Here is a 13,822-nt window from a genome sequence, read left to right as displayed (position 1 = left end):
GAGACGTGTCTGTCCGTGAGGCGCTGGGACCGCTTGCCCAGGGTTCTGAGCTAGGAAGGCAGCCATATCCTTTGCAGATCCAGTCGGCCTAGCAGCGTGGGGCGGCGGCGACGGCGAAGGCCGGGGCTGGGAGCATTGGCGGCCGGGCTCCCAGCCATGGCCGAGTCTGTGGAACGGCTGCAGCTGCGGATAGAGGAGCTGGAGCGGGAACTGGCCCGGGAGAGAAGTCGGCGGGCGCTGTGGGACGGCGGCGGAGGCGGCGGCCGGGCCCGTATTGAGAAGATGAGCCCGGAGGTGGTGGACTCCAACCCCTACAGGTGACCTGCGTCGCGGGTAGGAGGCGGCGAGGTCACGGTCTCCCTGCGGTCCGGAGTGAGGCGTTCCCTACCTGTCCAGGTCACAAGGCCTCCCGTCTCCCTTTTCATTTTCTGGGGGTCCTGTTCCCAAATGGGCAAGGCCAAGTCTTAGTATTGGGCCAAAGATGTTCTTTAGAAAAAAAAAGTATATCTGCCATATGGCGCAGCTCCCGTACCTGCTGACACGCCAACAGTGTCGTACCCGCCCTGCCTCTATTGGTCTACCTTCGCTCTGCCTAAAACTAATAGTAGTAACTATCAGAAGATGACGTCAGACCAGTCCTGTCTGCTCCTCTCCTTTTTTCGTTTCCTAAGGTTTGTTAATTCCAAGCCGAGTGTAGCATAGTAGTTAAGGATAAGGACTCTAGAGAGCCAGACTAATTGTATTCAAATCCCAACTTTTCGTAGCTGAGTAACATTGGGCGAGTTCTGAACCTATTTGCCTCACTTTCTCACTTGTAAAATGGGGATAATAGTAGTATCTATCTCAGAGTTTTGAGAATCGAAAACGTCAGTATAAGTGAAGATCTTAGAATAGCGCTGGTGCACGCTAAGCTTTGTACAAGACTATTGCTCAGGGCCTAGAGTGACAGAGCTTCACTACCTGCCAAACACTCGACCTATGTTGTCACTTTTCCTGCTCACCACAACCCTAGGAGATTGCTACTATTATTTTATAGTTGAAAAATTGACAGACAACTGCTGTGGCTTGCCTTCAAGTCAGGCAACTAGTGGTAGGTAATAAGGTCTGTACTTGGATTAAGTTTATCTTACTTCAAGTTCACATGAAACTGTCTCCCCAGTAAAAATAATTAGGTCATTAAGTAGTGTTGTTAAAAACTGGATAGTTTTAAAATAGGTGAAACAGGAGAGATGTTCTTACTCTTTAAAGAGCAGGAGAGTTGGATTTTAAAAAAAGGTTTTGTTTGTTTATGGCATTATAAAGCATCAGTGGAAGTCTTTGGGTACATTTTTTTCTTTTTAACAGCCTAAAATGCTGACCAGTATTTAGGCACAAAGTTATTAATTGTATATTATTTGTAATAAAAAATTCTTCCATAATTACAGAAGAGTTCATATTAATCCAAATCAAATGAAATAATGCCAGATTTCTTGCTTTTCCCTCATTCATCAGATCTAATAGTTTACCAAGTTGTCTTAATCCTTTTTTCTTTCAGTTCTATTGAGATATAATTGACAGAGTGCATGTATTTTTTAACTCTGTTGCCAAATGTGAAGGGCTAACAATCCAAAAATTTTTTAACAATCCAACATAGCTAGAGCAATACCTTAGAAATTTTGAAGGAAAATTATTTTCAACATAGACTTCTATACCATGTTAAACTATCAAGTAAGATTTTGTGTGTGTGTGTATCATTCTGCAATTCCCTTTAATTTTCTTAGAGAATAAAATTTTGAGTTTTTTGGATAAAGAATAGAATTTTGATAATTTCAGACACACAAGTTCTCAAAATTTACCTTCCTTGTGTGTACTCTTTGCAAAGCTACTGGGAGATGTTCTTTGAACCATAACAAGAGAATAACTTAAGAAATTCTCATAGCAGATGCTTGCAAATTTTCATGTGCATCAGAATTACTCCAAGAGCTTGAAAAACAATGATTATTAGGCCCCACTTGCAAAGTTTGAGTCATTTGGTAATTTAGGGTGAGGGGTTCAAGAAATGGCAGTTCTAGCATATTTTCATGTGACGTACTGATCCATGGATCACACTTTAGAACCACTGAACTGTAGGATACAGGAAGCAGAGGATTAATAAAGGATAAAAAAATGAAATGAAAAGAGTTTGTGATATAATGATGATGGGAGATCCCAGAATGGGAGCGATGTGTGCAGTAAGTCTGCAGATGGGTGCATGTCAGAAGATTCTAGTAGATACATCTTTTAGAAGGTAAAGTTGATAGAGTATCTCATACATGTGACTGTGTTCAACCGGGTTTGAATATGTTAAAGTACATAGGGAATTTAGCATAAAGAGAAGCAATTTTTAATGTCAAGGGTGGGGATTGTACAGGAAAGAGGACATTCTAATATACTGCATTGCCCAGTTGTGAACAGTCTTAACATCTAAGCAAACTGACCCTACAACAATAGTAAAAGGCTGGTGGGACGAGAAGCATTTGTGTGCTTTGGGGATCAATGGTTAGAATGAAATCATCTTCAGAGAACACCTAAACCTGGAAATCAAGATATAAAAATGTTAGCACATTATTTAGAGGTATGTTGGTCATAGAGTTGGAAGTGAGGAAGAACAGGAAAATGGGGGTGGAGGCCAGAAAACCGCTGAATTTCCTAGCAAGCCTGGTAGAACTATTTGACTGTAGAGTGTAAATGAATGGGAATTGTATGTATAGTTGACTCTTGAAACAACCTGGGGGTTAGGGACACTGACCCCCAACTCCTGTAGTCAAATCCACATGTGACTTTTGACTAATAATTGCCTGTTGACTGAAAGCCTCGCTAGCAACATAGTCAAGTAACACATATTTTGTATGTTATATGTGTTATATATTATATTCTTATAACAGAGCCAGAGAAAAGAAAATGACTTTCCAAACTGTTGCAAATCTCAAAAAAATTTTCCAATATATGAAAAAAATCCATGTATAAGTGGACCTGTGCAGTTCAAACCCGTGTTGAGGAACTGTATATGTATATAGGTTTAAACTGTATATGTTTAAAAAAAATCTAAAACACTGAAGATAGAACAGATTAGTAACGAGGTAAAGTACCTCACAGTGTCCTTAACATGTAATAGGTTCTTACTGAAAGTAGACATCATCCATTATGGGCAGAGGCAAGTGATTGGAATTCCAGCCATGAAATTATACTGATATTACACAGTAAATCTTAGTGTTAAACATAGAATATTTACATATATTAAGTAAGCATGGAAAAATGTTGAAATTTCACTTTTACTCATCTAGATACTTAATACTTAAATCAATAGATCTCAATCTTGGTTTTACTTCAGAGTATCTGAAGAGCTTTTAAAAAAATATCTTGTTGAGATAATTCGTAAAAGAGATACATAAAGAGCAGAGGTGGAACTCCTCAGCTTCTGGCTGGTGGATACCATCCTTATTTTTTTCCTGCATGCAGATATTTCAATAAATGGCATTTCATCTTTAAAAAAATTCTTGTTGCATAGGCTACACCTGGGAGGGTATTCCGTGTCAGTGTTTTTAAAGCTTCCTAGGTGATGTAGTTTCATCTGGGGAAAGCCAGCTGAAAGATTTCTCCTCTTAAAAGACTAGTAATGATTGAGTTTTAGTGTTTTTCTGATGATATATGGTTACTTGTATCATTATTAATTAAAAGATTGCGAGTTTTAAAACAGTTTTTTCTTTGTTTAAGCCGACTGATGGCACTGAAACGGATGGGAATTGTAAGCGACTATGAGGTATGATAAACCTTCCCAAGTTTCTGAAGATGATTTCAGTAAATGAAAATAGTTTATGGTGATGTTTATGATAGAGTTATTAACCAACACATATCATTTTGCATTTCACAGAAAATCCGTACCTTTGCTGTAGCAATAGTAGGTGTTGGTGGAGTTGGTAGTGTGACTGCTGAAATGCTGACAAGATGTGGCATTGGTAAGGTAAAAACATTTCTCTCTGCTTATCATATAGGGAACCCATTCACTTCTGGAGTAAATCAGGTACAAGTTAGGATTTTTCTTCCTCATTACTAATGGTTTATTGATTTGTTGTGTATTTATTCTTTCTACCTGAGGGAGTTGACATATCCCACCCAAACAGAAGCTGATACTACTGCTGAATAAACAAGGACTACCTAATTGTATTCAGAAACTTTTTTGTTTGGGGTATAATAAACAATTTGGACTTACGTGTTTTAGATATAGAAGCCTAGGAAAGAAGGCTGTTAAATTGATAAAGTATATGAATGAAACACTGAAACATCTAACAAATATTTTTTAAACACGTGCTTTATAAAAAGAGACAAGAAAGCATGTACCTTTCTTATTCTTAAAATTGAACTAGGGAATGCTCCATATTTTTTAACCCACCCATTTTTTACTTTTTTTCTAAAATTGACCTACCTTATGGATAGGAAGAAATAGCCTTATACTAGAAATCAGTCTGCCAATCTTAGATTTATAAAGCCAGTGTCCATGATGTTAGATATACAGTCGTTGAATACATAAGCTTTTCACAACTATATACCCTTTGTCATTTTGATAAAGTAGGCATTTTCCCCACAAAGTTTGCCAATGCTTTTTAATATACTGGTGTCTTGTCTGAGGGTTTCAGCCCCGGGCAAGTTCACTATGGATTCAGCAAGACCAAGGAATGACAATGGAATGTTCTTGGGGTAAAAGGTTTATTACCCAGCTTGTTTTCCCAACGGTAGGTCCAGCACTAGAATCATGTCTGCATCTAGCAGTCTGCAGGTCTGTGATCCTCATCTCTGCCTCTGCCTAGAGCACTGGGCAGAGTTCTTTATATAGTGAGTCAGTGATAGCTATTGCCTATGGGTATGGAAGCAGTAGCCTAGTAGTAGGCCAATTATATCATCAAGTAGTTTAGGATCAGGGAAGATCCTGGCCATAGGAACTTCCATTTTCCTCACAATTGGTCCACCCCATGCCCCAAATTTTTAAAAGAAAGTGGTTTCAAAGTTGACATTTATTTATCAATATAGAACAGGACACACCAGATACTAAAAATATTAACATTTTAGAGTCTTTCAAGAGGTTTACAGAAGCCAGCCAATAGTTGCTTTTAGCTGACCTAAGTGCCATGATTGACCCAGGATAGTAGAGATCATGGAGGTTCCTGGCTGTCAGGTTTGAGTGTGCATCACAATCACTCGGACTGCTTGTTAAAACACAGGTTGCCAGACCCTACCCCAAATTTAGGATTTCCTGCAACTTCTAAACCAGATGTGAGACCAAAAGATCAAATTTAGTATTTGGCCTGACCTAATAAATACTGTTGAATTAGCTTAAATAAACCATATTTTGGGGACTCCAGATAGGGTTAGAACACTATCATAGAAGGCATAAGTGAAATCTTTTCTAGAAAATATATCTAGGTTGTGTGTATGGCCTGGGTTTTGTTTTTTAAGATGAAAATCTCATTTGTGTAGGGTCCCTGCCTCCACCTCTGCCTGGCTGCTGGCCTTGCCCTGGCCATTTCCCCTTTTTTTGGTTTTATTGTTAAATTTAGGATTCTGAGAATAGTATTACAAAGTGACAGAATTTTAGATCAAGGATGGGACCTTAGAAATCCTTGGGAGCAACTTGTTTGTACTGATAAGAAATGGGATCTTTTGGCCATTTTAAAGGTGTGTGTGTGTGTGGAAAGGAGGGAGGGTGGGGGACAAATGCTGTCATATCTAAATATACAGAAAGGAACTGCAATTAACTGATGGGTTAGAAATCTATTTGGAATGATGTTTAGCCATGCCATGGGTATATATAGTGTCATATTCACAAAAGGAGTCATGTTATGCTAATTAGTTTAAATTATGGCACTTGTTTTGATCTTATTTAAGTATTTCATTTATGAGTTTTGGCTTCTGGCAAAAAACTTGAATGAACTGGGATTTTGGCACACTTTTTAAAAATTGGAATGAAATGGAATGAACATTACTTTCTCAGTGAATCATTCAGACAGGCAGTACCATTGTTGTTAAGGTACAGATGCTGGATTGAGAATGCCCGAATTTGAATCCCATTTTCACTGCCTATTAGCTGGGTGGCTTTTGGGCAGCTGCCCTAGTTGTCTCATTTCCAGGAGCAGGAGAGTAGAGTACCTAATGTACTTACTTTTCATATGGGCAGTAAATGAGTTAGTATATGGTACTAGTATTTTAGGGTCAGCTCATATTGCTGTCGAACTGTTAAACCCATCAAAAGCAAAATCTACTTATTTTGTATTAGTTTGTTTTTTGGTAGTTTTTTATCAGAATACTATTTTTTATTTTAGTTGCTCCTCTTTGACTATGACAAGGTAGAACTGGCCAATATGAATAGACTTTTCTTCCAACCTCATCAAGCAGGATTAAGTAAAGTTCAAGCAGCAGAACATACTTTGAGGTAAATGAAACAGCAATTAAAGACTGTCTTTAGTGAAATCTAACTTTGTGCATTTGGTATGAGTTAACCTCTTATATATATGGACCTGAGTTTTTGTTTATAAAAATGCATGCTTCACTTACACAAAGATTTCTCTGATGTCTTGGATCTCAGTGGCAACCTTTTTCTGAATAGGGCTAGACAGTAAGTACTTTAGGTTTTGAGGGCCATATGGTCCCTGTCAAAACTGCTCACCTTCCCAGTTGTAGTGTGATAACAGCTGTAGGCATTACAAAAATGAATGAGCATAGCTGTGCTCTAATACAGCTTTTATTTATGGGCTCTGAAATTCACATTTCATATAATTTGCACAGGTCATGAAATATTGTTCTTTTGATTGTTTTGCTTTCCTGCAACCATTTAAAAATGTAAGAACCATTCTTAGCTTGCAGACTTTACCAGAACAGATGGCAGGTCAGATTTGGCCTGAGGGCCCTAGTTTGCCAACTCTTACTCTAGCTAGTTTGTAACCCAACACATACTTGCACTGAGTTGAGTAAGGAATAAAGAAACTCTTTTGTCAGGCCGAGTGTCATGGGTTTCAGCCCCCGACAAGTTCACTAAGGATTCGGTGAGACCAGGGAATGACAATGGAACGTTCTTGAGATGAAAGGGTTTATTACCCGGCTTGTTCTCCGTGCCATAGGTCGAGCACTGCAGGTCTATAATCCTCCTTTATCTCTGCCTCTGAGCCACTCCCCACAGCGGTCTCAGTCTTCTGCACTGCCACCATTCCAGCCTCTGCTCTTGTGCAGCCATGTTGCCTAAAGCACAGGGCAGAACTCATTAGAGTCAATAACAACTATTGTCCACACGTGTGTAGTGAGCTAGCCAACCAGGGCCAGGTGAGAATCCTGGCCACAGGAACCTTCAGTTTATCCACACCAAGCTGTGGCTAACTGAGGTAATAAAGGCTTAATTCCCAGCACATAGATTGTGGGAACATTTTTGTAAACATTCTGACAAGCAGTATGTTTGAACCCAGTCCTCGAAATGGGACCAAAGAGGTAGAGGACAACTTTGCGTTTTCTTTGCATAGCTTGAGTTCCATTTTTCTAAGTTCTTTTAAATGATCTTAAGCTATTTCCGTTCTTTTTCCTGCTTTCCCTTACTATTCCTAGCAGTTGTTTTTATAATCATTCCTTTTTCCTCTTAGGAGCATTAATCCTGATGTTCTTTTTGAAGTACACAACTACAATATAACCACAGTAGAAAACTTTCAACATTTCATGGATAGAATAAGGTAAAATTTTATTTATGTGTATGTATGACAATGGTCCAGCTCAGTTAAACAAATATTAGAAAATGTACTGATGATTAGTTCAGTTAATTGGTAGATTGATACATATTTTTGTTCTTAAAATAGTTAATTTTTTGTGTGATTTTTCTATATTAGGAGCTCAGTAAAAAGCATATATTATCCCCCCAAAATAGTAACAACAAAATAAAAAACAAGCAAAAAACAAAATTCTGTTATGATATAACAAGAGATCCTCAATTATAAGTTCTGTGTTCTAAATTGCATTTCTATATGAAAGTGGTTTTCTGCAGAGACATTGTAACACTACTGAAATACTGAATTGTATTCAGTTAGCTTTTACTTTTACATTTGTAGTGAAAGCTGATAGGGAAATGGTAATTTTTGTGAACAGACTTTCTATTTCTTGTACCAATGTATGCCTTGTACAAGAAGTACTGTGGTATCATTGATATTATATTCATAATACTTACTCAATACTCTATATATACTGGTCTTCAGTATTAAATACTTGCTATGTCATAATTATATTCAAGCATTTACCGAAAGAATAAGTATGTGACCGAACAAATAGTCTTATTAGAATGTGTTTTGTGTTCTGATTTTTTCAAATAAAATTTATTTGCTTTGCCTAGTAATGGTGGATTAGAAGAGGGAAAGCCTGTTGACCTAGTTCTTAGCTGTGTGGACAATTTTGAAGCTCGGATGACAATAAATACAGTGAGTATTTCTATTCTGTAAGGTGTTATACTCTTTTTTATCTATTTTCCTGTATTGTCTATCAGTATATATTCCCTCTTCTAAAAAAAGTTCTGCATTTAAACCCTTTTATAGTGTGTTTTATTTCAAATGTTCTTTTAGCCTACTTTGAAATATATTCTGGTCACTGGGGGACTTATCTAGCCTTGCTGTTGTATCTTATATTTCAGTATCTCTCTCTCATGTGCCAAATAGAGGAAACCACAAAATAGACAACTTTGGATGTACAATTTTTAAAGTAATCGACTGTATATAATGTCTTTCTTTTGGTTGGCGTTGGTTTTATGTTACTTTATTTTTAAGTAAATATATATGTATAAATTGCCTACAAACATGGTTTCTCAAAAATAAAATTGGTTTTTTTGAATATTTGTGTTCCAACTTTTCAAATGATATTTTGCATCTTTTTTCTTGCTGAAATTGTTCTAGAAAAATGAAGTTTTATATTAATAAATTTAATAAACTATGGCTCATTTTAATTAATATTTATTGACTGCTTACTTGAATGTTGTCAGTTTATATACAGTGGTAGTTGCCAAGGAGTTCCATTATTTACAACTTTCCTCTTTTATTCTGAAAACTAATTTTTAAAAGCCCTTGGTAATCTATTTACTTTACCTCAATTTTCATGAAAAGAACTTAGATAAATTACTTTTTTGCTCTTTTATGTTTCCACCTATTTCTACTAAGGCTTGTAATGAACTTGGACAAACATGGATGGAATCTGGGGTCAGTGAAAATGCAGTTTCCGGGCACATACAGCTCATAATTCCTGGAGAATCTGCTTGTTTTGCGGTATGCATGACTCATTTTGGGTCTCATTTTGAGTTACTTTTCACTCTTAAGTACTAGAGTTCCTGGGGCATTGAAAATGTATTACAGTTCAAAGAAAAAACAAACTTTGAACATGATGGAATATTATTTTGAACATCTTAACACTTTTTCCTCTTTACTTTGAAATATATTTTCTTTTGTTTTCATGCAGTGTGCTCCCCCACTTGTAGTTGCTGCAAATATTGATGAAAAGAGTCTGAAAAGAGAAGGTGTTTGTGCAGCCAGTCTTCCTACCACTATGGGTGTGGTTGCTGGAATCCTGGTCCAAAATGTGTTAAAGTGAGTGAGGGATAGTTATTCTGAATCATCTTGTTTGCTTTTGATAGAAACAAAAGTATTTCAGGAAGTATTTAAAATACTGGAATTACTAGCTAATTATTTAATATAGTTTTTTTTAATTTAGCTTTAGAAATGCATATATTTTTTTATATATGTACTTTTTATCTATATATAAATGTCTTAACATGTTTAATTTAAACAAATTAATATTACATATATATTAATTTATATACACACACACTCCCTGCATTTGGAATAGCTCATGTTAAGTGGTACTGTGGTACTGGTGTATTTATTTATGAAGCATTAACCAAATAATTTAAATCTCTGCAGATTTGACCAAATGTTGGTGATTTAGGCATAAATACACTTTCTTCCATTATCTTGATTTAACTATAAATAAAATAATCTGTGATTAAACATTGAGGGTTATCTCTTTGCTATCCAAAAACGTATATCCAGCAGTTACACCATTTAAACTATAGCTAAAAACAACAAAGCCTTCTTTGCAGCTAAAATTAATGTCTAAGGGTTTTAGAACCAACTCACCCTTTACTGAAAGCAGAACCCCTTTAAGTGTTCCCTAATTCAGACCATTTTTTCCTCACTTTCAACTTTAATAAGCTTAAGTTATGTTTCTTAACCTTCCAATATGATAAAACAAACTGCAACATGATACAGGGAGATATCTGATACCAGAACTGTGAAATTATAAAAAGCATACCTAAACACTCTCAAGGCAACCGTCTAGGGCTATTTCATATAAGAGTAGATAGATTGCATAAACTTCAGTAGGCCCTATCTAAACAAAACATTTTATAGTGTGAAAAAGGGAAACAAAATCATGGCTGCAAAGTATTCTCTTAAGGATGTGTCATATTTAACCAGCCCTCTATTTATGGACTTTTAAGCTACTTAATAGATTTTTTTGCTATGTAATAATGCTGCAAACAAAATCTTGCAAATGTTTTTGTACACTAGATTTTTGTAGTGTGAAATTTTAGAAGTGGAATTTGAGTTTATGTAATGTTTATTTCGACATTACTAAATTTCTCCTTCAAAAGAGTTGAACATTTCCGTCACAGTGTAAGAGTATCTGGTTCACCCACACCTTGGTAATGTTGGGTATCATCTAATTCTTTACTCTTTGTAAATATGATAGTGAAAGTGGATGTCATTCCAGTTTTCAGAGATTTGTGGAAAGGGTTGAGCACTTACATTTTTCTGTGAATTCCTTATATCCTTTGCTCAGTTTTGTCTTTATTTTATATTAACAACATGCATTTGTATATTTCTCCTTTGTTTGTCCTTCATATGTGATTTTTCCTTTTCTATATAAGCTTCTAAAAGGAATCAGATTTGACTGGGGAGCTTAATGACATAGTGGAAATGCTCTATATTTTGACCTATTAGTGATTTTATGGGTAAAGACTTCTGTAAAATTTTATTGAGTTGTACATTTAAGATTATAAACTTTATAGTAAGTCATATATAAAATCTTAAAAATATTAAAGTAGTTAGATTAAGTACCGTATCTAAGATTTTTAAGGTATACTCGTCCCACATTTTAACCTAAAATCAGTATGCTTCTTAAAGTTGTTCACGTGTCATAGTTTGACACATTTTATCTTTATTAGGGGTTCAAAAAATAATAGTGTGTTCTATGTTGATGAAATGAAGTAATCTCTTCTTTCTTGTATTCATTTAACAAACATCTACTATAAGCCATGCTCTGTAAACAAGATAAAAAATTTGTTTCCTGGATTGCTTGTTACAGAAATCATTACCTACTTCAAAACTATTTTTTTTTAATTCAGTTACTTTGTTCTAATACATTTATGGTTTTACTTTTTAAATTTGAGTCTACTTTGTTTTTCTAGGTTTCTGTTAAATTTTGGCACTGTTAGTTTTTACCTTGGATACAATGCAATGCAGGATTTCTTTCCTACTATGTCCATGAAGCCAAATCCTCAGTGTGATGATAGAAATTGCAGGAAGCAACAGGACGAATATAAGGTATATATCAATCTGTTAGAATGTTTGAGAGATATATAGGATAATAATTTTTTTAAAAAGGAACAATTATATTTGGAATACGAGAAATGGATTTTGGATTTAAAATTTTTAATTTATTCACCATACTTCAAAAATGAAAAAGCTGTTCAGAGTCCTTTGTTGCTTTTGGTAAGATAAAAATCTTGTCTGAATTCTTCATTAATGCTTCAGAGAACTGAGAAATGAGTAAGAAACCTTGATACTGTTTGATTTCTACAGAAAAGGGTAGCAGCACTGCCCAAACAGGAGGTTGTTCATGAAGAGGAAATGATAATACATGAAGACAATGAGTGGGGTAGGAATTTTTTCATTAATTGAAATGGCAGCACTTAAACGAAATCATTTGTGGGAGGGAATATAAGAGTATACAAATGTTAAATAACGATTGCGTATTAAGTTCTTTAAAACTTTTATAAGATCAAACTTAATTTTACAGGTATTGAGTTGGTATCTGAGGTTTCAGAAGAGGAACTGAAAAATTCTTCAGGTCCAGTTCCTGACTTACCTGAAGGAATTACAGTGGCATATACAATTCCCAAAAAGGTACATCTAAAATCTGACTTACCATCAGTAAATATCATGCAAGAATCTTCTTTCATCTTAATCCTATTTTATATTGCCAAGGCAGTATTTTCTATTTTAGGTATTTTACACTACAGGCATTAAGATACACAAAAGAGAGGTATTCAGTATTAATATGGAAAAACATACCATGTTTATAAACTGTTTGAACATAGACAAAAAATAGTTTTTTTCACTTATTAATGGATCAATGGAAATAGATTTTGATTAAATTAAGATATTTTTGTATTTGATAGTTATAGACACAATATCATGTAAAAATACCACTCAGTAGAGATCTCAAGAATAAATTACTGCCTTTTAAACCAAAAGACTAGTGGGGGAAGTAAAATACTTTGTCTCTTCTAAAAATCAGAAGGCATATTTATTAAGTAAAATTTACTTTGTAAACTTTTGAATGAGGTTAAAGCTTACTGATTATATGTTCCAAAGCATCAAGAATTTTATATGGTTATTTTTTTTTTACTGTGTTTCCCTCATTCACTGATAGGAAAAGGACTCTGTACCTGAGGTAACAGTGGAAGATTCTGGTGAAAGCTTGGAAGACCTCATGGCCAAGATGAAGAATATGTAGATAACAGACTAGCCTGTACTTTATTTCCTGTGTTTAAGCCTATTCCTTTCAAATGAAATCATTTCAGAACTGAAAATAACTTAGGGCAACATTAATTGATGTGTACTTTCCACGGAATTATTGTACTTGTTCAAAGTACCTTGACTGTTCCTTTTGCTTCCAGCCTTCAACTAAAATCAACTAAGTAACTCTCCTAAAACTCATGTGTTATTCCATTAAGAAAACTTAAAGGGATTATTTTAGGCAGTTATAGATCATATTGAAAATTTAGCCATTGAAATGTTTTGGCCTTTTGGGAGGGTTGGGAAGAAAGGACCAATTTGATTCTGTACCCCTTTTATTTCCAGTAATCCTTGTGGCCTCTTGCCTGAGGCCATGGGCAAAAAGTAGTTTGTAGTTCTCAGATACAGGGAAAAGGACAAGAGACACAAAGTAATGATTAGAGCTGGCAGGCATCTACTCATGTTTGGAATTGCTCTGTACAAGAAAACTGTACACTATTAGGTTGGCCAACAATGAATTTTAAATCTTTAACTTACAAAATAAAAATATCCTCTAAAATAGTTCCTAATGAAATATAAGCTGAAATGTAGTCATTGGAAAAGTTTGTAAACTTGTGAATTATATATTCAAAACAAGACAATGGCAAATAAAAGGAAGCTTTCTTCATGAACAGACAGATAAAAGTACTTTGAGGACGTAGTAATTGTATTTCTGCACTACGGAAAAGAAATTAATCTGTGGCCTATATATCTGCTCTCCTGCAGCCGTGTAGCCATGTAGCCCAGAGCACTGGGCGGAGCTCTTTATTATATAGTGTCAATTAATTGCCCACACGTGTATAGTGAGCAAGCCGACCAGGGCCAGGTGAGAATCCTGGCCATAGGAACCTTCACTTTATCCACATGTCAGAATCTTGGGCATTAAAATTGAAGATTTTATTACACATAAATACATAAATGGTACAAAAAATGGCAATAAGTATGAGACCTATAAAAAT

General features: G+C 35.5%; 2 protein-coding genes across 7 annotated transcripts in view; one reads left to right on the top strand and one right to left on the bottom strand.

The window, feature by feature from the left end:
- The first annotated feature begins 128 nt into the window (after positions 1–128).
- LOC118922015 (ubiquitin-like modifier-activating enzyme 5) lies at positions 129–13,021 on the top strand. 3 transcript variants are annotated; one of them, XM_057498873.1, is made up of 12 exons: positions 129–317; positions 3,733–3,778; positions 3,890–3,979; positions 6,333–6,442; positions 7,638–7,724; positions 8,375–8,459; positions 9,189–9,293; positions 9,484–9,611; positions 11,492–11,627; positions 11,886–11,961; positions 12,103–12,209; positions 12,739–13,021. In XM_057498873.1, exons 1-12 carry the CDS (start codon positions 157–159, stop codon positions 12,820–12,822), a joined length of 1,215 nt encoding a protein of 404 aa, XP_057354856.1. In that variant the 5' UTR covers positions 129–156; the 3' UTR covers positions 12,823–13,021. The 3 variants fall into 3 exon arrangements, with proteins under 3 accessions (XP_057354856.1, XP_057354857.1, XP_036760191.1); XM_057498874.1 differs by having other exon boundaries at positions 150–333; XM_036904296.2 differs by lacking the exon at positions 129–317 and having other exon boundaries at positions 3,890–3,974.
- The window catches only part of LOC118922014 (nephrocystin-3), a 64,385-nt gene continuing 57,636 nt past the window's right edge, over positions 7,074–13,822 (bottom strand). For all 4 annotated transcript variants that reach the window (XM_057498823.1, XM_057498839.1, XM_057498827.1 and 1 more), the window contains one exon: positions 7,074–7,245. In XM_057498823.1, coding sequence (XP_057354806.1) covers positions 7,101–7,245 — 145 coding nt within the window. In that variant the 3' untranslated portion in view covers positions 7,074–7,100. The remainder of the gene's footprint in view (positions 7,246–13,822) is intronic.

The sequence above is a fragment of the Manis pentadactyla genome, chromosome 1 (genome assembly GCF_030020395.1).
Source record: "Manis pentadactyla isolate mManPen7 chromosome 1, mManPen7.hap1, whole genome shotgun sequence".
Taxonomy (NCBI): Eukaryota; Metazoa; Chordata; class Mammalia; order Pholidota; family Manidae; genus Manis; species Manis pentadactyla.
The sequence above is the reverse complement of the archived record's forward strand: the minus strand, read 5'-3'. Positions and strand labels throughout refer to the sequence as shown.